Source organism: Erythrolamprus reginae, chromosome Z (genome assembly GCF_031021105.1).
Source record: "Erythrolamprus reginae isolate rEryReg1 chromosome Z, rEryReg1.hap1, whole genome shotgun sequence".
Classification (NCBI taxonomy): Eukaryota; Metazoa; Chordata; class Lepidosauria; order Squamata; family Dipsadidae; genus Erythrolamprus; species Erythrolamprus reginae.
In genome coordinates, this window is record NC_091963.1 from 29,209,390 (window position 1) to 29,236,305 (window position 26,916).

General features: G+C 39.0%; 1 protein-coding gene across 1 annotated transcript in view; it reads right to left on the bottom strand.

Moving 5' to 3' along the window:
• Positions 1–6,011: 6,011 nt before the first annotated feature.
• ST8SIA6 (ST8 alpha-N-acetyl-neuraminide alpha-2,8-sialyltransferase 6) overlaps positions 6,012–26,916 on the bottom strand; it is a 45,921-nt gene continuing 25,016 nt past the window's right edge. The window contains exons 5-8 of the mRNA XM_070766871.1: positions 13,623–13,767; positions 12,726–12,835; positions 8,050–8,142; positions 6,012–6,772 (exon numbers count right to left, since the gene is read on the bottom strand). Coding sequence (XP_070622972.1) covers positions 6,304–6,772; positions 8,050–8,142; positions 12,726–12,835; positions 13,623–13,767 — 817 coding nt within the window. The 3' untranslated portion in view covers positions 6,012–6,303. The remainder of the gene's footprint in view (positions 6,773–8,049; positions 8,143–12,725; positions 12,836–13,622; positions 13,768–26,916) is intronic.

Here is a 26,916-nt window from a genome sequence, read left to right on the forward strand (position 1 = left end):
GTGTTCGGAAACTTCAGATCATGCAGAATGCGGCCGCGAGAGCCATCATGGGGCTTCCAAGATTCGCCCACGTTTCTGCAACACTCCGCAGCCTACACTGGCTGCCGATTGGTTTCTGGTCACAATTCAAAGTGTTGGTAATGACCTTTAAAGCCCTACATGGCATTGGGCCAAAATATATCTGGAACCGCCTTCTACTGCATGAATCCCAGCCGCCGATAAGGTCCCACAGAGTTGGCCTTCTTCGGGTCCCGTCGACCAAACAATGTCATTTGACGGGCCCCAGGGGAAGAGCCTCCTCTGTGGTGGCCCCAGCCCTCTGGAATCAACTCCCCCCAGAGATTAGAACGGCCCCCACCCTCCTTGTCTTTTCCAAATTACTCAAGACCCACGTTTGTCACCAGGCATGGGGGAGTTAGGATATTCCTTCCCCTAGGCCATTACAAGTTATGTATGGTATGTTTGTTTGTATGTTTGGTTTTTATAATAAGGGTTTTTAGTTGTTTTATTAAATTGGATTGTTACATGTTGTTTTTTATCATTGTTGTTAGCCGCCCCAAGTCTGCGGAGAGGGGCGGCATACAAATCCAATAAATAATAAATAATAATAATATCATTCATAATGATCTCAAAGCAAGCATAAAATGAATTGCTAGATGCAATAAATATCACAAATATTTTTATTAGCAAGATTTTTAAATAAAATAACAAAAATATTCTAGTTCACCAACCAACATGTACCATACCTATGAAAGCAAACATCTTTGGCACTGAGATACTTCATTAAAGCAAAGCATCAACAATGTCTTTTGGCTGATGACAAAATAAACAATAAACTGATACAGAAAGGTAGCAGAGTACAATTCCCAATACATTGCACAGAAAATGAAGGTATTGATCCATAACTTAGTCAGACAATTAATAACAATTTCATGTAGATAATAATATTATAGTTTGACTGTAAGTATCAAGTGTTGTGACAAATTTACTGAAAAAAGACTAAAGGAAGAGGATAATACCCACACAAGCATAAACAGTTTGAAATTCTATGTCCAATAGTTCATTGTAGAAATTCAATAAACCAATAAATATTACAATGAAAAAGTATTTATTTAAAAGTCCAGGAGAAGCTATCTTTCAATAGACATAAAACCAAAAGGGCATTCCCTGATTTTATAAGCTGAAAAAATACTGATGTTTCAATGAATTTTCAAATACAGCAAGCTTCTAAGTCCAGTGCAAAATGTCTGGCATTGTGACAACATGGCACATCTGTAGGGATCTCTCATGTGTATCTTCTCAGTTATGTATCTCCACCTAGATTACATTTCTCTGAAATCAAGAATCAGGAATGGAGTATAATAATAATAATAGCATGTGCTTCAGGAATCAGTAAGGCATTTGACAAGGTAGACCACAACCTACTAGTTGGTAAAATAAAGCATCTAAGACAGTATCACCACCAGAAGGAATTCCAAATGGGTGACCAATCACACTCAACGTGTAGTCCTCAATGGAACTACATCTATATGGAGGGAAGTATTCAGTGGGATATCCAAGGTTCTGTCTTAGGTCAAGTTCTTTTCAAAATCTTAATAACTGATTTAGATGAAGGAATGGAAGGAAACTTATCAACTTCATACACAGCACTAAGCTAGAGGTAATAGCCAACACTTTAAAAGTTAAGCTCCAGAAAGATTTTGTTAGATTTGAACATTGGACCCTGTCAAGCAAAATACAATTTTGTGGTGAGAAAATTAAGGTTTTACATTAGGAAAGAAAAATCAAATGCACAGTTATAGAAAAGATGGTACCTGGCTCAATGGTAGTAAATGTGATAAAGATGTATAGAAATCTTAATGGACAATCACTTAATTATGAGCCAGCAGGGTCCTTCAGCTACCAAAACAATCAATGCAATCCAACCAATGCATCAACAGAGGAGCAGTCTGCTCAAAAACATAATAAAATATTAATCCTGCTATATACTGCCTTGCTGAGACTACACATAGAATACTGCATCCAGTTCCGGTCACCATGGTATAAAAAAGATGTTGAGACACTAGAAAAAGTGCAGAGAAGAGCAATAAAGATGATTAGAGGGCTGGATATTTGCAGGAATTGGGTATGCCTAATCTAATGGAGAGAGGATTAATTCCCTTCTCACAAAGAAGAAGGAGTCAACCTAGTCTCCAAAACATCTAAGGACAAGAGAAGAAATAACAGATGGAAACTTATCAAAGAGAGATACAACCTAAAACTAAGGAAAATTATCCTGACAGTGAAAACAATTTGCCTTCAGAGGTTTTGGGGGCTCCACTATTGGGAGGTTGCATGGAATGATTGGGGCTATCCTCAGTGGTGGGTTCCTACTGATGCGGTCTAGAACGTGTACCAGTAGGAACCCACTGATGATGCAATTTCTGCCACTTTTTTTCCAGTGTCTCCTGAGAAGGAGCTTCTCAGCTGTGCTTCGGATGAAGAATAAAAATCAGCATTAAAGCAGGGTGGCTGGGAGGGCTTCTTCTGATACGGAGACGCTGGGGGAAAAATGGCTGAAAATTGCATCATTAGCGCTTTCCTACCGGTGCAGCTCTCTGGACTGCAGCGGTAGGAACTCACCACTGGCTATCCTATTTGGGCATGGGCTCGGACTAAAAAACCTCCAAGGTCCCTTCCAACTCTGTTATTCTGTATTCTGCTAGTGCGTGACTGAATATGCAAAAAGCAGCGCAATCCATGTAGTTTCTGCTTTTCTGCTGACTATGGAAAATCTATCTGCGAGAGATTTATTTACCAAAACTAGATATACTTTTCATAAATAGATTGCATTCCCTCAGCTTTGTTCAGTAAGTGGACAAAATTAAGCAGAATTTCAGTTTCTGAAAGTGCCTGTGCTCAGTAGAATATTTGCTCTGTCTTTCATTTTTGGAGAAAGTCAATACAAAAAGTTATTTATTTACCCATTTTTTTTATAGACAAGTGCCTCATTTGGTTAATGGAATGCCATCAATGATCTGCAAATGTTGCCCAAGAGGCATATCCCAATGTTTATTGGAATGCATGATATAACTTGTTCTCCTTGTTCCATGTTGTTAAGAAAAGAAAATTTAATCAGGACTTGTTAATAATTTAATTCTAATAGTATTTTAATGAAACACACATTAAGAATTAAATATCAGAGTCCAGATGATTATCTGTAAAACATGCATCAATTAGAAATAGATTGTCTGTCCGTACAAGAAAATTATTATGAGATTGGAAAATGGGTGTGAAAAGCACACTGTCGCTATTCCCGGCCAAGCTTTTTTTTTTCTTTTTCACTTTATTCTGATCTCACAAATTCCATTCCTTAGCATTACACTTAAAAGTATTATTTTATCCTGGTTAAAAAATAAAGGAATATGTAATTTTTAATATTATGACTGGAGAATAAGACAGGGATTGTTAATTCTTGGAATATTTGATTGTATAAGGCATGTTGGAATATTTTTAAAAATATCTTGCTTGCTCTCAATTACTATTATTTTAATGAGTATAAAAGAAATTCTGTAGACGAGATGGACAGGTCAAATATGCAGAAGATTCAGTACATGTTACCTGCACTCTGGTTTTGAAGAGATTGCAGAGGGTTGCACTTTTTGGCAATTCAATACTTCACAGAAATAAGCTGGATGTTACATTGGGATTCCACAAGTAACAAAAACAAGAAAGCAAGGGCAAAATGCAGAGGAAGGCTTACATTTGGACACAGGCCATGTATAACTCTTGCACACTGGAAAAGGTTCAGTAATATTTCAAGATCTTAGACAGTGCTCTACAATTTTAGGTTGCAGTAAGAAAACAATAAATACATTTATAAGAATAACAACTAAGCATGCAATAGTTACATAAACACCACTTTCAGCCTGAGATTTAGTGAACATTCTGAGCTTTGAAAATGTAATCTATGTAAAAAAGGTAGATTACAGCCATTTACAACGGCACACATTTATTTTTATATAACTATATTTAAGTACAAAATGCTTTGTAGTATACTTGCAAAAATTAATCATTTGAGACTTGATCAAATCCAACAACTGATTGCAGTGCATCACTGTGTCCTGACATTTTTTACCCCAGGATTCAATAAAGAGAAGGAGGCTGAATATTGATGGAGAAATAATTGTCCGGTGAAAGATAGAGTACCTTGAAATCCTTTATATATAAAATAAATATAAAAAATCCAGACCTCCTCCATGAGAATATCATCAAAACATTATTTTCCCTGGAAAACCTCATAAAAAGCTACATTGGTTCTCTTTTAGCTCCTCTTTTAACATAGAACATTGTTCATTCTATGCTAGTATCCTGTGGTTAGAAGTTCATATCTAAACTCTAAATTCTTGGTTTTTTTCACCTTTGCATATATCATGCATGATTTTGGATATATTATAAAATAAAATATAATTTACATGATTGCTGATCTTCGTAGGGAACAAGGACCACATTTAATAGAATGATTCTGATCTAGAATCAAGACTCCATTTATTTCTCTTCTACAAGGAGGTATCATGTTCACGTGGCAAAATTAAAATTATAATTTTAGTTAAGGATATACCCAGGAAATTCACAGGTAATAACATCGTTGTCAGAGGCACTCTAAAGTGATGAAGTCAAATAACATTTCTGGAGCAGCTAAAAACTTCAGGTAAATAGGCGTACAATGATCATGTGGTGGCCCCATTTAACCCTGGGCAGGATTAAGATCTGCTATTTTTCTCTGGTTTTTAGATGGCATTAAAAAACTTAAAGTCGTATTAAAACATTTTAGGGCTTCTTTTCACAAGTTTTCTGCATCAGTTATCTCCAACTAACAACAAACTTTACAGTCAACCTCAATCATAGAGGTCTGGTTTTGAGGATAGCATGTGATTATGGGCTACAGATTGTCCTTCCCAGCTATAAAACATGAAGCAATTGCTGTTTAATTAATTACTAGATAGTCAAATAAAATAAAGATGTAGAATTCTTAGTGCTCTTCAAGTCTGGTTATTTGCGTGCAAACATTTCATTACCTGCCTAGATAACATCATCAATGTGTGTCACCACTGATTTTATTTAGTTGGCTAATAAAATATCTGCAAGAAAACAACCAGACTCAGAAAGCAGCAAAGATTCCATAGTTCAACCCTGAGCTATAAATATTCTCTTTTATTGAAAGTAAAAATGACAATTTTTTTGATGCGATCCTAATGCACCCTATGTGATCCTAACGCACCCTCTGGTTCTCACTGTAATTCTGTGCAGGTGTCCTCATTTCAAAAGCCCTTTATAGACAATAATTTTGGGAAATGCCAAGTGGGTAAAATAGAGAGAATCAGAGAAGGGAATACTATAAACAAACGGACTATTACAAAGAAAGAAAAAAAATACAGTGATACCTTGTCTTACAAACTTAATTGGTTCCGGGACGAGGTTCTTAAGGTGTTTGTAAGTTTGTAAGACGAAACAATGTTTCCCATAGGAATCAATGAAAAAGCGATTAATGCGTGCAAGCCCAAAATTCACCCCTTTTGCCAGCCGAAGCGCCCATTTTTGTGCTGCTGGGATTCTCCTGAGGCTCCCCTCCATGGGAAACTCCACCTCCAGACTTCTGTGTTTTTGCGATGCTGCAAGGGAATCCCAGCAGGGAAATCCCAGCAGCACAAAAACGAGCACTTCGCTGGAAACGGAAGTCCGGAGGTGGGGTTTCCCAGCAAAGGGAACATCAGTGAAATCGCAGCATCGCAAAAACACTGAAGTCCTCGAAACCCCACCTCCAGACCTCTGTGTTTTTGCGATGCTGCGATTTCACTGAGGCTCCCCTCGCTGGGAAACCCCACCTCCATTTTTGTGCTGCTGGGATTCCCCTGCAGCATTGCAAAAACACAGAAGTCCAGAGGTGGTGTTTCCCATGGAGGGGAGCCTCAGGGGAATCCCAGCAGCGCAAAAACGGGTGCTTTGCTGGCAACGGAAGTCCGGAGGTGGGGCATCCCAGCAGCGGTGGTGGGTTTGTAAGGTGAAAATAGTTTGTAAGAAGAGGCAAAAAAATCTTAAACTCTGGGTTTGTATCTCGAAAAGTTTGTATGACGAGGCGTTTGTAAGATGAGGTATCACTGTAGTTTCAGAAAGACAGAGAGAAAAGAGGTTTTGCAACCCAGTTTGTGCTCCAGCATCCAACACTTCTGGAATCATCCACATACTGTCTTCCTGACTATCAAAATAGAAATACATGGCCATCACAGAAATGTCCTCCATTCTGAAGCAAAAACATACCTTGGGCTACTCTGTGAAACATTTGCCAAACTGCAACTTGAGGATACCTTTTCCATGAAGCTGGAGTATCTGGTTATACTCTTTGGGCATGGCATGGAAACCTGGCTTTGGAAGCTGGTTGTCATAGTAGTGGTGACTTATGGGGATACCTGCTATGCTTTTGGAGAAAGGCCAAAACCCATACAACTTCACATTCTCACAGAGTTCCATTGCTGCGCTGGTGATCATGAAGCCAGAAGACAGTCGGTAGGCTTTGACACCCTTAGTTCTCCAGAACTGGGCGAGACTTTTGAGATACCTCGGATAGAAAAATATGGCCTTCTGCTTTGCGCTGAACTCTCTTAGGGTGTGATGCACTTTGAAAGATGCTGCTGTGTTGCTTCTAAAGGAAAAGGCAGGTAGCAAGAGGAAAGCTTCTCCATAACTTGCAATGTTTTCCAGGAAGGTGGCCTTCTGATCATTCAATTTGTTATACCTAATCATAAGAGCAAAAACTCTGGATGTGAATACATGCTAAAAATGCATTGCATCTGTTCTGTCTGGGTCCCCCCAGATGCCAACACCAACCAAAAAGAGTAGCCAGACAAACTGGTAAAAAGCAAAGGCAGTTTATATAATTGAAAGCAAACACAGGTAACAAAAACTGTTCTTACAGACAGGAACACTATGAAGCTTCACAGAGGTTTCACGAAGGCCTGGCAATAAAACAGGATTCTTGCTGGCAAAAACAACGCTGGAGATAATAAAAACCCATGCCTCCCCCAAGTCTTCCAGACTTCTAGGCCACAAGCCAAGATCAGAGACGCCAAGAATCGAAGCAAGGTCACAGGACTCCCAGTTGATAACTCTCCACAAGACTGTAAGGGCGGGCCTGCCTTTTCAACCCTGCTGAGGAGAACCACACCCAAACCCAGCTGTTGCCAATTCAGGGATGGAAATACCTTTCTAATTGGCCCCGTCTTTGAGCTGCACATCGCTGCCTCATGTCTATTATAGCCTGTGCGTCTTCATCCAATGAATCCAGGCTACTAGCTGGGAAGAGCCCCCCCCCGGGAGTCTCAGGCTGCTCTCCCTCCTCCTCTTCCTGACGTTCCTCTCTCCCGTCTGCCTGGTCCTCCCCCTCCTGTTCACTGTCCTCCTCCTCTGGGCATGGATCCGGCAGAGCTCCAGCCGGTCCCTGAGGAGCCTCAGGCTGAATCACAACAGCATCTACCTTAAGCAGCAGTAGTTTAACTGTAGACCAGCAATCAGATTGAGCCTACAGTTTATTTAAATTTACCAATATTTAGTTTGTACACAAAGTGACAAACGACTGTGCAGATTTTGTTTTGTGGAGAATCTGTTCACCCCTTTCCTTTTGGTTCTTTGCCATATGTTCAGTCAATGCATAATATAAAAGTAGCTGCAGCACTGAGGCAAAGTCTTAAGGGGCACTGAGAGACAAGAAAGCCCATTGCCACTTTTAAGATAATGGTTTTCATTATTCCAATGCTTTCTAGAACTCAATGCGATGTAGAAATTTGTGGGAGCAGAAACTATAGGACTCCACAGCTCCATTACTCTCTCAATGGATAAAAGGACAAGGAGTCCCTCTTTGCATTAGCCTGCCTTTTAAAAGGCAATTTGGGACATTAATGAAGCCCACAGAACTCAGAAGCCATGGTGATGATGATAACACACCAATGAGCTTCTGGATGTTTAGCCTAATTATAATTAAACACCAATTGCAAATAATACCACACTTATACTCACTTCTGAGCTATAATGCTTGGGTTAACAGTTACAAGGTTTGTCTTATTGCCAACATCTTGACTGACATTTCCACTGGTTGGGGGAAGATTGCACCTGTAATTTTAACAAAAGGTGTTTAGATTTCACTCCTATTCTCCTGTTATAACAGTCAGATTTCTCTCAAGTATGAAAAGATATATTAATTTTACCAAATCAGGCTCTAGCTTCTAGCCAACTAAATTTTAAGAATTGTAGTTTTCATGACTTTTATAGTCTTAAGATTGTTTATTTTATTTTATTTTATTTATTTTGTCCAATACACAATGAGGGTTTTAGTGTGTGTGTGTATGTATGTGTGTGTGTGTGTGTGTGTGTGTGTGTGTGTGTGTGTGTGTGTGTATATATATATATATATATATATATATATATATATATATATATATATATCTGGTACAGAGCTGAAGGGATTGGATACTGTAGCCTAGAGGATAATTCTCTGCCTTACAAGGCAAAGGTTGCAGGTTCAAGTCCCAGTGGGTATGGCTAGCTGATGAGGCCAAAATAAGGCCGAAATAGATCTATCCTAGTCTCCCTTAATTTTCAAAATTCAGCTTAAACATGTGACACATACAGATAGAATTGTCGGCTATCAATAAAAATTAACTGCCTTGGAAATGGCCCTGAGTTGGGCCGAGAGGCAAATAAGGAGCTGTGATGTTCCTTTAATACACCAGGGTGATTCGACACAAAATGTAACCCTTCCCTGGTACAGAGCTGAAGGGATTGGATACTGTAGCCTAGAGGATAATTCTCTGCCTTACAAGGCAAAGGTTGCAGGTTCAAGTCCCAGTGGGTATGGCTAGCTGATGAGGCCAAAATAAGGCCGAAATAGATCTATCCTAGTCTCCCTTAATTTTCAAAATTCAGCTTAAACATGTGACACATATATATATATACATATATATACATACATACATACATACATACATACATACATACATACATACACATAGAAAAATACATGATGAAGGTTATAGAGGAGATACTCATAGTAAAATATATCTATGAAAGAATAGAAAAGAAGATATAGTAATAGAACATATCAATGAAAGAATAGAAGAAGAGATATAGGAATAGAAGAAAGGTATAGGAGATATAGGAGAGTAATAGGACAGGGGACGGAAGGCACTCTAGTGCACTTGTACTCACCCCTTTCTGACCTCTTAGGAATATGGATAGGTCAACCATAGATAATCTAAGGGTAAAGTGTTGGGGGTTTGGGGATGGCACTATGGAGTCCGGTAATGAGTTCCACGCTTCGACAACTCGGTTACTGAAGTCATATTTTTTACAGTCAAGTTGGAGCGGTTAATATTAAGTTTAAATCCGCTCACCCCAGGGGTCTCCCCAGCATCGCCAAGTTAAGGTGGGTGGCCGCTGTCTCCCCTCCCTCCAACCCAGGATTTCCCTCCGGGACAGAAGCTGCTGGTGGCATTGATGGGGGTTCCCTGCAGGGGGCTGATGTGGGGGTGGCATTTGGGGACTCTTCCTGAAAAAAGGAGAGATACAAGCCTCCCCCCCTCATCGTTTTGTGCATGCTTTTGTCAAGCACTGACAGCGAAGGGGCTGCAGGAGGTGTGTGTGTGTGTGTGTGTGTGTGTGTGTGTGTATATATATATATATATATATATATATATATATATATATATATATATATATATATATATATATCTGGTACAGAGCTGAAGGGATTGGATACTGTAGCCTAGAGGATAATTCTCTGCCTTACAAGGCAAAGGTTGCAGGTTCAAGTCCCAGTGGGTATGGCTAGCTGATGAGGCCAAAATAAGGCCGAAATAGATCTATCCTAGTCTCCCTTAATTTTCAAAATTCAGCTTAAACATGTGACACATACAGATAGAATTGTCGGCTATCAATAAAAATTAACTGCCTTGGAAATGGCCCTGAGTTGGGCCGAGAGGCAAATAAGGAGCTGTGATGTTCCTTTAATACACCAGGGTGATTCGACACAAAATGTAACCCTTCCCTGGTACAGAGCTGAAGGGATTGGATACTGTAGCCTAGAGGATAATTCTCTGCCTTACAAGGCAAAGGTTGCAGGTTCAAGTCCCAGTGGGTATGGCTAGCTGATGAGGCCAAAATAAGGCCGAAATAGATCTATCCTAGTCTCCCTTAATTTTCAAAATTCAGCTTAAACATGTGACACATATATATATATATATACATATATATACATACATACATACATACATACATACATACATACATACACATAGAAAAATACATGATGAAGGTTATAGAGGAGATACTCATAGTAAAATATATCTATGAAAGAATAGAAAAGAAGATATAGTAATAGAACATATCAATGAAAGAATAGAAGAAGAGATATAGGAATAGAAGAAAGGTATAGGAGATATAGGAGAGTAATAGGACAGGGGACGGAAGGCACTCTAGTGCACTTGTACTCACCCCTTTCTGACCTCTTAGGAATCTGGATAGGTCAACCATAAATAATCTAAGGGTAAAGTGTTGGGGGTTTGGGGATGGCACTATGGAGTCCGGTAATGAGTTCCACGCTTCGACAACTCGGTTACTGAAGTCATATTTTTTACAGTCAAGTTGGAGCGGTTAATATTAAGTTTAAATCCGCTCACCCCAGGGGTCTCCCCAGCATCGCCAAGTTAAGGTGGGTGGCCGCTGTCTCCCCTCCCTCCAACCCAGGATTTCCCTCCGGGACAGAAGCTGCTGGTGGCATTGATGGGGGTTCCCTGCAGGGGGCTGATGTGGGGGTGGCATTTGGGGACTCTTCCTGAAAAAAGGAGAGATACAAGCCTCCCCCCCTCATCGTTTTGTGCATGCTTTTGTCAAGCACTGACAGCGAAGGGGCTGCAGGAGGGGCGGGCCAGGTGCTACCAAAGCACTTGGCGAAAGTTCTCTCAGCGAAGGGGCTGAAAGAGGGCTTTCGCCAAGCACTTCGGTAGCACCTGGCCCATCTCTCCTGCAGCGCCTTCACTGAGAGTGATTTTGCCGAGCACTTTAGGAGCACCAGGCCTGCCCCTCCTGTAGCCCCTTCGCTGACAGTGCTTGGTGAAAGCGCTCTCAGTGAAGCGGCTACGAGAGCACTTTCGCCGAGGGCTTCGGGAGCGCCTGCCTTTCCTTCAGCCAGGGAGAGGCAGCACCTGTCCGCCCCTGCATAGCTTGCTCGCCCAAGCCGCCAATGCCTGCCGGTCTCCCGCGGTGCCCTCTGCTCCAAACTGGAGTCCCTGTTGGTACTCGGGCCATCACAGCACTCAAGCGCCTTCAGTGACTCAAGTATAAGTCGAGGTCAGATTTTTCATCACATTTTTGGTGCTAAAACTTGACTTATACTTGAGTATATACAGTATATATATATGCTTCACAGAGCTTTTACATCGCTAAGTGATTTATAGAGTCAATATATTGCCCCTAATTATCTGGCTTCTCATTTTACCGACCTCAGAACGATGGAAGGATGAGTCAACCTTGAGCTGGTGGGACTTGAACTGCCAAACTGCTGGCAACCAGCAGTTAGCAGAAGTAGTGCACTCTAACCACTGGGCCACCACAGCTCTTGATTGCTATCTCCACTTAGAAGTGACCATATTGTACATTGTACATTGAACATCTAAATTCTAGAATAATCAGCTATCACTGCAAGGTGGGGGATAAACAATGTTATATTTGTAGTTAATTATCTTTATATTCTTCTACATCAGGGGTGTCAAACTTGCAGTATCACATTGTTGTTACATTATGTATCACAACTTTTTTCCCCTTCGCTAAACTGGGGGTGGAGGTGGCATAATGCAGCTGGCCCACGGGCCACATATTTGACATCCCAGTTCTACAACATGTGCCTTCATCTTCTAGATGTGTTAAGTTATAACTCCAGTCATCAGTAGCCAATAGCTCCACATTGGGAAAGGCTGGTTCACTCCCTTTCTTATTAATGGGCTGCAATGATTTATCTATCTATCTATCTATCTATCTATCTATCTATCTATCTATCTATCTATCTATCTATCTATCTATCTATCTATCTATCTATCTATCTATCTATCTATTCCAATACACAATGAGGGTTTTAGTGGGTATATATCTATATACACATAGTAAAATACATGATGAAGGTTATAGAGGAGATACTCATAGTAAAATATATCTAAGAAATAATAGAAAAGAAGATATAGTAATAGAACATATCAATGAAAGAATAGAAGAAGAGATATAGGAATAGAAGAAAGGTATAGGAGATATAGGAGAGCAATAGGACAGGGGACGGAAGGCACTCTAGTGCACTTGTACTTGCCCCTTACTGACCTCTTAGGAATCTGGATAGGTCAACCGTAGATAACCTAAGGGTAAAGTGTTGGGGGTTTGGGGATGACACTATGGAGTCCGGTAATGAGTTCCACGCTTCGACAATTCAGTTACTGAAGTCATATTTTTTACAGTCAAGTTTGGAGCGGTTAATATTAAGTTTAAATCTGTTGTGTGCTATTGTGTTGTTGTGGTTGAAGCTGAAGTAGTCGCCGACAGGCAGGACGTTACAGCATATGATCTTGTGGGCAATACTTAGATCTTGTTTAAGGCGTCTTAGTTCTAAACTTTCTAGGCCCAGGATGGAAAGATTCATACTTAAAATTTCTCACCTAAACACAAAGTCAGATTTATCGATTTCACCTCCACAATTGGAATTCTTAAGATTTCCTCCATTTCCAACAACTGCACACTCCTTGAAAGGAAAATCCAGAGGCTGAGACTGAAAACAAGAGACAGTGACAGAGTGTGTGAGTTTAAAACATGCATTTCTTTTAATAAAATACTTACTGAGTAATCATTATCTCCATTGTTGTTAAGTACAAATCTCTTATCCTTAAACTCCAAGTTTTTTCCAGGAGCCAAATAATTCTGGGCACACATATTGCATTAAGCCAATTTTCATTTAATCATGGTTTATTGAAATGCCACTGTGAAAAGCCATATCTACGCTGAGAGCATATGCACCAAGACAAATTCCTTGTGTGTCCAATCACACTTGGCCAATAAAATTCTATTCTATTCTATTCTATTCTATTCTGTTCTGTTCTATTCTATTCTAAACATGGTCTACAACCTATAATAGTAGCATTTATATATAAATTAAGGTTATACTATATAAGATGAAATGTGAATCCAGTCAATGAATGTATATCTTTCTATAGTGTATTTCTGTAATTTCATACCACACTTGCTTTCTAAAATACTAGAGCTACATAGCAGTGATCTTGGATATATTTATGGACCAAAACATGAAGCAATTTGACATTTGAGCCATTGTATTTTGCCTAATCACACCTTTCAAGCTGACATAATTTTACTCAGGCAAGAGACATTCTTCAGTTCTGGTGAGATGAAATTGGACATCACATCTAATTAGAGATAGAATAGAACTTTTTTTTTTTTAAATATCTTGTTAAAACTAAACTCAAAAGATATTCTTCTCCACCTCTTATTGGTCTTATAATGCTTTGTTTATGGCATCTTATAAACACCAGAGCTTTCCTTACCTCTGGCAACATCTGGAATATGTCCTCTGTAATGTGGATGGTTTTTTTATTGTCCACTTCATAAGTCATATTGCTTCCCAGTGGGGTATTATTTTGAGAAGCAATGAAATTATGCATAGCATCACAGCATGAAGCCAGCTCTGCCCTGAAGTTCATAATAAAAATGAAAGACCAGTATAATGAGTTTAGTAGGGATATTAATATAATGATAATCATCAACAAATAAAATTACCTTCTGATTCATATTGTTTATTATTATAAACATGCATTAAATGACCCCAACAAGACATTCTTGAGATAAGTTGGATTTCAATTCATATAATTCATCAACTAGTTTGGCCGGCATGAAGAACAGAGTGGGAATGGTGGCAAAGATCATGGAACTGGCTGCTCCAGAAGAGGCACACTTCCAAGCTCCCATCAGATCGTTATATTTAGGAGAAGGGATTAGAAGAAGTGTGTGCACATTATTTGGCCTGGTAGGATGGATAGATTTAGGGAACTAAGAGTTAATGGTGTAAAGAAAGGTAGTCCCACATGTAACCAGACCCTGTGTCATAGGGCTTTACAGTTGATGACCAATACTTTAAATTTCACTCAGAAAAACCTGGAAACCAGTGCAACTCATGCCACAAAGGTCTTACATGGGCAAATCTAGGGCCCACATTATTGTATCCAGTTCTGCTTTGTGAATCAGTTAAAGTTTCTGAGTGGTCTTCAATGGTACCCCATGTAGAGTTTTAAAAAGGGAGGGGAGTCCAAACTAGTTTTTGCTAGTTATTGCTGGCTATAGAGTGCAGTAGTCATCTAGATTTCAGAACCATTGATCCAGCACTGTCCAAAGACATTTCATGATCATATAGCCAATACGACATAGCAGAATGTGGTTACATTCACATTGAAATGGTGCCCATTTATCTATTCCCATTTTCATGCTTTTAAACTGTTAGATTGGCAGGAGCTGTGTCCACGTGGCCATTGGATCTCAAACCTGGGCTATCAGCTTTCCGATTGGCAAACTCAGCATTTTAGCTGCCACTGCTTGGGAGTGCATTGCAGTAATCCAAATATGAATGCTATTATAATATTTTTTGCATTTTACAAAGTACATTTACATAAAAAGAGAGTTGTGCACTGTTGGTTGTAAGTGTCCACTTTAGCCGAAGATGTGAATATCAGTTAAATTGCCTCTATGATGGATAATATTCAGAAGCAAAGCTATTCCCAAAGCAGCGAGCATTATTGCAATATAACGAGAAATAGCCCAATGTTTTTTTTAAATTAGAAACTGATACAAAAAGTTCGCAGTTAATTTTATGCTTCATCTAATGAGGTAAATGCAATCAAGCAGTATTATGTTAATACCATGCATCAGTGGGACAAGAGACAACACAAGGATATTTGTTAAATTATTCCTTCCTCATTTTTTAAGATGAATACAATTATGCCAAAATAAATACTGGCAATGTTTTGATTTTAGCATCTGTAATTACACTCTTCTATTTGAGAATCACCAAATAATACTTGGTCCATGCATCACCTGGGTTTAATTGCACCTTGGGATGTGAAAACATACTATCTAGTATTTATAAAATGTACATATTTTATGAAAATACCTTCCTCTGATGGAAATTAGTAGCACAAAACAAAGATCTCTCTTTCATACAATGGAACATATAAAGCCAAAGTCAATAGTAAAAGGTTTCATTAAAATAGATTAAAACTAATAGATTCAAATCAGATTCATACTTACAAAATAAACATCAATCAATGAGTTTCAACTGGTAGGAAAATCATAATAAAACAGCCCAAGAGGATGTTCATTAACTCTTGGAAAAACCTCTATGGATAAAGCCTTTATTGTATTTTTGTGTTTATGTTATTGTATTTCTATCTCAAGTTGCTTAGAGTAGCTCTGGAGAAAGGTTGTTCCAAAATCAAATCAGATTAGATCAAATCAAATAAAAATTATATAGAGGAATCATAGGCCACACACACACACAAGCTTCCATATCAAAATATGATCCGAAATTTAAAGACTTTCATAAGAGAGGCAACTGAAAATCATAATGACATCCTTCACCTACTAAAACTGACATTCCGTAATTTTGCACTATTTGAGCACCTAAAATTGCTTTCCGCTCACTTTTTGAGCCATGAAAATTATTCTCAAATTACTGTGCCTTAGAAGTTTGCATTACAGATTATATATAGCCACGTAATATATCTGTAACTCAGGTGTAGGATGAGAGTGTAGGACCTCTGGGTTGCTTTCCAAATGTTTTGTTATCAGGTTAGGTAACATCAGCAGCAAAATTTAGAGAAAATTTAGTGTTGGTCTTCTTCTGCTTATAAGTGCTTTGCGTGGTGAGTAAGTATTCTGATGGGAGGCTCACATCAGGTGTGAGTCTAGTGATAGCTCTTGTCAGTGCAGGTCAAATAAAGTGAAAATCTTGTGACAGGATTTGTGGTGGGGAGATCACATCAGGTAAGGGTCATTGGGAAATGAAATGTTGGTTGGGGGCTTATGAAAGCTGGTTGGTTATGCAGTTGATTAAAATTCTCAGGAGTTCTTAGGATGATTTTAGGTAGAATAGCTTGTGGCATGTCAGGTTTCAATAAATTTGCAAGTGGTAGTCTGGCCAACGAATCTTGTATTGCTCCAATCATAGTTGGGGCTGTTTAGTGTCGGTGTGGGTAGAGATTAGAAATTTGGGATCATGGCATTTGACTACAAGCTGATGGTCCTGGATCTGATTTTCAGCTGATGTAAAGTTTATCCCACACAGAATTGGCTACAATTGTTATAGTTATTTTGTAAATTATATTGTTTCTTTCACCCTTCTGTATCATGTCTTTGATTCTGAATTATTCCTGGCAGATTGAAGCTGTGGTTTTGGGAGGCTATTGTTACTTCTAGAGGTTTACAAGGTACAAAACTGGCTGTAACAATTACAACCAATTCTGCAGGGGACAAACATCACATCAACTGAAAACCAGAATTCATGCACACCAGCCGGCAGTCAATTGCCATGATCCCAGAGCCTTAATCCCTATTCGCACTGATACCAAACACAGGGTATCCAGGGGAAAGCATTTTGAAATTTTAAAAAAATTATTATTGATTAGATTTGTATGCCGCCCTCTCCATAGACTCGGGGCGGCATACAATTGATATTTCCCCGACATTTTCCTGTAACTTGCGATCTAGTTAAGGGGCAGTCATAGATGATGTCATACCAAATGGCTAAGCCTTGGAGAAATATCAGTAGCTGAAGAAGAAAATTGTTGCCACAGTTATGCTCATTTTTGCTTGACTCTACCAGGCAGTGCAATCTGTTTTTTTTTAAAACATAATTTTCCCCTTACTTTTAAACATTTTAATTTTATTTATTAGATTTGTATTTATTAGATTTGGATGCCGCCCCTCTCCGAAGACTCGGGGCGGCTCACAACAGTAATAAAAACAATATAGCAGTGGAACAAAACTAATATTAAAAAACATATAAAACCCTATCATTATTTAAAAAACTAAACCTCACATTCATACCAAACATAAAACAAAGTATTAAAAAAAGCCTGGGGGAAAGGTGTCTCAACTCCCCCATGCCTGGCGGTGTAAGTGAGTCTTGAGTAGTTTATGAAAGACAGGGAGGGTGGGGGCAGTTCTAATCTCTGGGGGGAGTTGGTTCCAGAGGGCTGGGGCCGCCACAGAGAAGGGTCTTCCCCTGGGGCCTGCCAAACGACATTGTTTAGTCGACCAGACCCAGAGAAGGCCAACGCTGTGGGACCTTATCGGTCACTGGGATTTGTGCGGTAGCAGTTTGTTTGGTTTTTTACCTTGATTTATTCCATTTTTTCCACAAATTTCCTGATAATTCCCTGTTTTCCAGGTTTGCTGGACACCCCGCAAACAGCATCAATTTGATTGGAACAATAAAAGAATCACCAGTCACACTACCACTCACCACACTTCAGGTTTCACCAATGTGACCCAAACCTGACCCATCACAAAGGCTTCACCTGAAATGACTCACCTGAAGCTTACCTGATGTGACGTCACCATTACAAGACCTACTGACATATTGAAACCCTTATAAGCAGAAGAACACCAACACCTGACATTCCATAAATTCCATTGAAGATGTTACCTCATCTGGTAACAAAATGTTCAGAAACTACCTATAAGTTCAGAGAATGAATTTCCGCGGGCGCCCTCTGCTCCGAACTGGAGTCCCTGTTAGCGCTCGGGCCATCAAAGCACCCAAGCACAGTCAGTGACTCAAATATAAGAGGTCGTATTTTCATCACATTTTTGGTGCTAAAAACTTGACTTATACTCAAGTATATACAGTATATATGCTTCACAGTGCTTTTACATCACTAAGTGATTTATAGAGTCAATATATTGCCCCCAATTATCTGGGTTCTCATTTTACCGACCTCAGAAGGATGGAAGGCTGAGTCAGCCTTGAGCTGGTGGGACTTGAACTGCCAAACTGCTGCCAACCAGCAATTAGCAGAAGTAGCCTGCAGTACTGCACTCTAACCACTAGGACACCACAGCTCTTAATTGCTATCTCCACTTAGAAATGGCCATATTGTACATTGTACATTGAACATCTAAATTCTAGAATAATCAGCTATTACTGCAGGTGAGGATAAACAATGTTATATTTGTAGTTAATTATCTTTATATTTTTCTACATCAGGGGTGTCAAACTCGCAGTATCACATTGTTGTTACGTGATGTTGTTACGTGATTTTGTTACCTCATCTGGTAACCAAATGTTCAGAAACTACCTATAAGCTCAGAGAATGAATCTCCACTTTCAGTTTTAGCCATATAAAAATATTTCTTTTAAGCCAGAATCAAAGGTTTCCTGGTATATATTTATGTAGTTTTCTTAACAGCAATGCGAAACACCTTTGCAGCTGCCCTTTTCTGAGTTATTTTTATTTTTTCTCAATCCCAGAAGTGAATTTTGGGGACCATCCAAGCTCAGCCAAATGCTGCTGCTGAGATTAGTTACCTACAAGGCTTTATTTTAAAAAATACTTTATGTAGGTATGGAGGGTTAATGTTAAAATGCAGATCACAAAAATAGACTAGCTATATACACATACACATGCATGCATACATAATGTATACACATACAGACTCTCTGAACTGTAAAAATTACAGTAGCTTCTTCCAAGGGGTCATGATTGGATAACATACTTTTAAATAAATGGAAATGGTGACTATTGTATTAATCAAACTCCAGAAATTACCATTGTAATTATTAATCAATATATAAAGATATTATCTGGAAATGATATATTATGCATAACTTTGATATTAACAGCCAGATAATTAAAGGCAATTGAGAAGAGGTAGGTGTTTTCCCCTGCAATTTGTTCCTCAAGGTCTAAGCAGATTATTACAAGGCTATTGGGAAAGTATGTGTAAATATCAATAAATATAAATTAACTACGGATGATTATAACAAATTATAGTTACTTTTTATTGAAATGTCTATATTTTAGGTATTTGTGCCTAATGCCGATTTGTATGTATATATGTCTGTATGAAGGTCTTGGCATATTCAGGTTTCTTCCCGTGTAAGATTTAGAGATTTCTGGTGACGTTTCGATGAGGCCCCACTCATCATCTTCAGGCTGGTGCTTCTGTCCTTGTCCTGTTTGCCCTAGAACAAGGACAGAAGCACCAGCCTGAAGATGACGAGTGGGACCTCATCGAAACGTTACCAGAAATCTCTAAATCCTACACGGGAAGAAATCCGAATATGCCAAAACCTTCATACCTGTACCCGTGAAAATCTACGAAAACAAATATGTATGTATGTATATATGTAATTCATATAGCCACCAATCTTCCAAGTAAATGACTCTGAATAACATACAACAAAACTAAACATATATGGAATTTATATATTTATATTTATACAAATATTATGTCTGTATCTTTAAAAAAATTCATTCTTTCCAACCTTCTGTGTTATTTATTTTTTATTTTAGATTCAGTTAATAAAAACATTAAAAAAAAAAACTACTACCCTAAGTGTTTAAAATATGTATATTCAAAAGTATATGTAGCAGCAGTGGGTTCCTCCTAGTTTGGCCTGGTTTGGTGAACCGGTAGCAGCAATGGCAGGAGGCTCTGCTGACCCGCCCAGGATGCTTGTGTTCAGAAGCACATAATGGAATTTAGAACTCACTATTGATATATAATCAGTGGTGAGCTTCATCGCCCAGTACTCCCAGAATGTGACATGAGCACGCACATGCTTGCTCATTCCCGGAACGTGTGCCCGCTCCCGGTGTGAGATTCGGCATCATGTGCAAGGATGCTTCTCATGCAAGGATCCTCACACATGTGAGATTTTGCTCATTTTTGGCTTTTTTTCTTCCGCACATGAGCAAAAGCAAAAGAGGCCAAAAATAACATAACTGACCTTCTCCACTGCCGCCCCATCCTGCCACTCGCAATGGCTCTGCTGCTTGCAGCCCACCCACCCCGCCCCTTTCTTTTGGGGCCTCCTCCACCTTGCTCACAAAGGGGCCATCCTATTTGGCCTGGGTATCACAAATGAACCTGATATCAACAAGATTCACAATATCATTGCACAAGTATTCCCTATGGATGAAATCATCCAAATGTCCAGAGACAGTCCCGAGTTCAAATACAGAGATGGCTCAGCAGCCCCTCAATTCTGCAGAATCATCTGCAAAAACGAAATTAGCAAACGTAAATTCATCAATACTATAAATTCCATTAATTGAAATGACCCCAACGTCAAGAAACTTCATGCAAGACCGGACTTATCCATATTGCATAGAATCCAATCCAGAGAACTTCATGCAGAACTTTAAAAATGTCAAGACGAAGGACAAACCAACCTATACATTGACTACTGAGTTGGCTGTATCAAAACCAAGACCCACATTCCAACATCCAACCCTCCAAACTCCATTATCCAAAACCATCCCAGCATACAATTCACCATCAACCAAGAACAACCCACCATAAACCTGAACCCTCAAACAACTACTGCTCAAATCCATCTTAACTACCTGCCTATCTCCAACCAATAATAATAATAATAATAATAATAATAATAATAATAATTATTATTATTATTATTATTATTATTATTCCCTCCCACCCCTGTATGTAATATAAAGTTTGGTTGTCCATATCTCTTGTGAATGAGGGCAAATATGTGTCCCAGGATAATGTTACAGGATCCAATCTGAGTCAGTCATTGGGTCCAAGGTTTAGTCTTCTAAGGTTTTGGGCTTCTGCTTGATGTTTCCTAATAATCGGCTCCAGCTTGAGTCTGAAAGCTTGGAAGAATGAAATTTGGTCCCAGTGACTGATTCAAATTAAATCCTATACATACAGTAATTAGCAAGATTTCTGACCAAACAGGACATTATGCCTGTATTACATGTATTGATCAACCCATTTATTTCTAGTTCTACTTTTCTTGATTTGAGCCTACTATATTTGAAAAATGTTTTACATATTATTATTAGATTTTATCCTGTTTTAATTACTTTATAAATCATTCAAGGCAGCAAACACAAATAATACTCCTTTCTCCTCCTGTAGCCACCCCATAAGGTAAGTTGGGCTGATAGAGATTGACTGGCTCAAAGTCATGTAGCTTACTTTTATTTCTAAAGCAGGTTAAAAGTAGATTTTGGCATATTTTCATTCTTTCAGTCCTTCAATCAATAAAATATCAATGCCTATTTATTTTGCATTGGAGCCTTTTCATAAATCTTATTTCCATTGTTTCAGTTTTCTCCTATTTAACAAATATTTAAATCTGATTAATGGATATATTATTATTATTATTATTATTATTATTATTATTATTATTATTATTATTAATTAGATTTGTATGCTGCCCCTCTCCGTTGACTCGGAGCGGCTCACAACGCAAAAAACGGTACAAATCCAACAATAAAAACAATTTAAAACTCTTAATATAAAAACAATCATACATCTCAGACAAACCTTGCGTAAAAAGGAAACGGCCTGGGGGAATCAATTTCCCCATGCCTGATGGCAGAGGGGTTTTTAAGGAGTTTGCGAAAGGCAAGGAAGGTGGGGGTATCCTAATCTCCGGGGGCAATTGATTCCAGAGGGTTGGGGCCGCCACAGAGAAGGCTCTTCCCCTGGGTCCCGCCAGACGACATTGTTTCGTCAATGGGACCCGGAGAAGGCCAACTCTGTGGGACCTAACATCAGTTTGGTCTAGTGACTACATTTGGTCTGGTAGTTATTAGGAATCTATGCTTTCTGATTTGGGCTCATAATATCAATACATACGGGCTCAATAGATACAGGAATGAAAGTGAGCTACATGACTTTGAGCCACTCAGTGTTCTAGAGAAATATTTTTTTTTGAAGGGCAATACAGAATCCCTTAAATCACGTACATTCTGGAATTGTCCAGCAACTGTTGTTCCATACATATCTTTCTGCATAATAGTTTCCCCCTTTTATTTCCATTGCAGCTTTAGCCTAGAATTACAGCATTTGTATTTAGGCCAACAACATAAACAAAAATGTAGGTTAATTACCAGTCTGTGCATTTCAAGTGAGAATTGATTTGTGACTGCAGATGGTGACAGACATTCTCTCTGCTTCCAACTTCCCATTTAAACTGACCTGTCTTAGTTGGTGATTGATGTTAAGCTCTCTGCACACTAACTATTCCACGCTACTCATTAATTAAAAATGGGGGGGTTTTTTCTTTGAAAGTTATATGTGATGCCACATCATTGACCACAATCATAGACCACTCGGTGTATGTAAGTGTGCGTGCATGAATAAACAGGATGCTCAAAAATATTTTAGTCCTGATGGTACCCAATATTGATTCTGTACATCTTTGCCATCACATGCCATACTTATTTGATTTAAAAAAAATTTTTTCATTTTTTGACACAGTTAAATAAAACAAGTAACAAGTAAACAAAACAAAAGAACAACAAAAAAGGGATACAATACAATAAATATCACATATAATAATCCTAAAAAACAAAACAAAACCCCAAAACATATAAATACAACATTTGGGAAACAAAAGTTTCCCCACTTCTTTTTTGATTGTTCGATCAGAGAATTTTCCTTTGTCATTAAGTATTTCTTTTATTTGACGAATTGCTTTGCTTGAATTTTGATCATTTCTCCATTGTTCTTTTCTTTAGCCAATCGTAAACATTTCCCCATATCTTATAGTAATCTGAGTCTTCTTTTCCCTCTAGTTTTTTTGACATCCTGTCAATCTCTGCACAGTCTAGTATTTTTTTATTATTATACTTTCTTCTGGTGTTTTATCTATTTTCCAATACTGGGCGTATACTATCCTAGCTACCGTTACTATATGAATGGCTAAGTATCTTACTTCTTTTTCCATTTTTTAAAATTAAAAATGCCTAATAAGTATAATTCTGGTTTTTTTTCAAATTCTTCCTTTGTTATTTCTTTGAGCCAATCTGTTATCTTATTCCAATGGTTTTTTTTTGCCAGTTTACAGGTCTACCATTGATGATAAGGGCAGCGCCGGACTTACCCGGCAGGCAGGCTTTGCTGGAGGGACCGGGAGACACGGTCCCTCATGGCGGCCGCCATCTTGGATCCCGGGCGAAGTCTCGCGATGCGAGACTTCGCTCGGGAGAGTAGGGCCTGATTGGCTAAGGCCCTGATTGGTCCGGGCGGGGCCTGCTTGCCCTATATAAGGGCGAGCAGGCCCGGGGCTCTTCCTTTTCGCCCGGACCGATCTACAGAGCAGACACCCGCCCGCCCTCCACTATTTTGCAGTGTGCTTCAGGGTCGCCCTTCGGGGGCCGAATGGGAATTTTTTGCAGCTCTGCCTCTTAGCTGGGCTGTTTTTTCGCCCATTCCACACTGGGGTGATGGTTGTGCGGTTAGGGGGTGCTTGCATTAATTAGGTTAATTGGCTTACCTTTGGTCATTGGGTAGGCAGGTTAGGGGCGGAAAATTGGGTGGTTTAGCAACCGCGCGTTCTCCCTTGGGCATCTTTGGGGATGATTGACAGGTTCTCCGCAAGCTCATGGAGGGAGTTTCTGCCTGAGCAGCTGGGGGGAACCTGTCTTTGGGTCCTACACCTTTAATTCCCCGATTCGGGTTAGCCGGTGGGACCCCCCTCATGCACAGCATGGCAGAAAAGGTCACAGGTGACGGCCTGGCCCTCACCTGGACCTTGCATCGAGATACGCCCATGAGTTGCCCAGGAATGTTTGCTGGCATACGTCATTTCCGCCCCGGAAGTATTTGTTTGACCCTGCAGGTCCAGTTCCGGGTCATAGTTGTTTATGCAAATTTATGCAATATCATTTGAATAAATTATGCAAATTTATGTTAATAAAAATGACCCAATTTTAAATCCAGCTCTGGTGTCCGTGTCGTTACTCCGTCTCTCCAGCAAAATGTGCCTTTTTCTTTTTTGCACTTCCATACAAACTTATTTGATTTTGAGGAGGGGCAGGGAAACTATGGTTTATATATCTATGCATGTCAATTATTTTGTATGACTGTTGTTCTATGAAAATGGGTTACCATTGCATGAGAAGGACATAGACAAGAACATGCAACTAATCCCACCAGGAGATAAATGGAAATCAGAAACGTTTCAATCAATCCCAGTTTACCTGCTGGGACAAACCTATCTTATCTGCCATTTAATATTCAGAACATCTTTTTTTTCAAAAGCATAGATTTTGTTTTTTCAAAACTTTGAAAGAAATTTTCTGGACTGTTTGGATATTTTGATAAGTTTGGCCCTTTGCAAGAAACACACAAATGAGTACGCAATATGTATTTGCACTAAAAAAATTCCAGGACTGAAGTAAATTTTTTAACAGAAAAATGCTGTTTACTCATGTTTATATAAAGATTAGAATGCTTGCCATTCTCTCTGTTTTTTAACAGCAAGTTCCCAGTAAAATTTTAACGTGTAGTTTCTGAAAATTATAATAAGGAGTAGCACTGAAAGAAGACAACTTCATAGAAGCATATACTTGTTCTAAGATACTTTCTCATAGAATCATTGTTAATTGAGTTGATTACACATGCAAAAATGAAAATATATGTCTTTATATAAAAGGCCTGGGTTTGAATTACAGGAAGTACACAATTTTCATGTTTGAATTACAGGAAGTACACAAAATATATATTTTAATCTGCTTTCTAAATTGTTATTTTCAGTTTTGATCTGGACATTGTTTCCAAAATTAATTACTTGCTAGGTGCTACAAATAAAAAAAATATTTGTGTTATATATGAATTATAAAGAAATCAAGATATATTTACATAGAGAGGTGTGAATGACTTTACATCTTGGCAAGGTGATTTGGAATTGTTTTCTCCCTAAAATGGGACTAGAATTCAAGGCATCACCATTTCTAGTCATCTACCTTAACTAATACAGCAAGCTGATCTTATTGTATGCATACATTTTTTCACATTTTATATATCAAACCTTTAAAATGTTTTTATTGTTCATTGTTCATGATATAAAATGCAATGTGATATTGCCTACAGCTTCAGGCTTGAGCAGGTTTGGATCCAGTCCATTTTGAAAGCTTAAGAGATGGGCTCCATTTTCCAAAATTCCTAACCTATCTGGCCACAATCCATACTACCTAAAAATTGCTTACCAGTAAGTTGTTTTCCAAACTCATCCAGAGAATGTAACACTGAAGAAGGCTATTAACAGGAGTCTTTTCAAAAGACTGAAAAGATGAAAAAATACTCATCCATTCTAAGATACTTTTGCAATATTTTGAGCAGCAAGAACTAGCCAAAGCACATGCACATTGAAATTAGTTTGACTTTCAAGTTCTTAAGTTTGGTATATTGAACATAACATATCAGGTCTCAATCATCTATGACAGTTGTCCTAGAGCAGTGATGGTGAACCTTTTTTCCCGTGGGTGCTGAAAGAGCAGGTGCACACACTATTATGCATATGTGAGTGCCCACACCCATAATCCAATGCTTGGGCAGGATGAAAATAGCTTCCCCCCCACGAAAAAGCTTTCTGAAGGACACGAAATGGCCTGTTTCCCAACTGTTGGTGGGCACAACTTTATGTTTCGCCCTCCCCAGGCTCCAAAGGTTTCCCTGGATCTGGGGGAGGGTAAAAATCCCCCCCAGAGGCTCTCTGGAAGCCAAGAATGCCCTCCCAGATCCTCTGTGACAGTGAAAAATCAGCTGGCCAGTACACACAGAAGAATCTGAACTCCAAATACGAACTGAATAATCAAATTATCACAGATAATCCCCACTCGGTTAAAGACCTTGGTATACTAATAACAAAAGATTTAAGTGCCAAAGCCCACTGCAACAATATAGCCAAGAAGGCTTCAAGAGTTGTAAACCTAATCCTATGTAGCTTCTGCTCTGGCAATCTCACACTACTTACCAGAGCTTACAAAACTTTTGCCAGACCCATCCTCGAATACAGCTCATCTGTTTGGAACCCATATCACATCTCAGACATTAACACCCTTGAAAATGTCCAAAGATACTTCACCAGAAGAGCCCTTCGCTCCTCCACTCGAAGCAGAATACCCTATGAGACTAGACTTTCAATCCTGGGCCTAGAAAGTTTAGGACTAAGACGCCTTAAACAAGATCTAAGTATTGCCCACAAGATCATATGCTGCAACGTCCTGCCTGTCAGCGACTACTTCAGCTTCAACCACAACAACACAAGAGCACACAACAGATTTAAACTTAATATTAACCGCTCCAAACTTGACTGTAAAAAATATGACTTCAGTAACCGAGTTGTAGAAGCGTGGAACTCATTACCGGACTCCATAGTGTCATCCCCAAACCCCCAACACTTTACCCTTAGATTATCTACGGTTGACCTATCCAGATTCCTAAGAGGTCAGTAAGGGGCGAGTACAAGTCCACTAGAGTGCCTTCCATCCCCTGTCCTATTGCTCTCCTATATCTCCTATACCTTTCTTCTATTCCTATATCTCTTCTTCTATTCTTTCATTGATATGTTCTATTACTATATCTTCTTTTCTATTATTTCTTAGATATATTTTACTATGGGTATCTCCTCTATAACCTTCAACATGTATTTTACTATGTGTATATAGATATATACCCACTAAAACCCTCATTGTGTATTGGACAAAATAAATAAATAAAATAAATAAAAAAATGTATGTTGGAGCTGAGCTAGGGCAACCGCTTGCGTGCCAGTAGATATGGCTCCGCGTGCCACCTGGG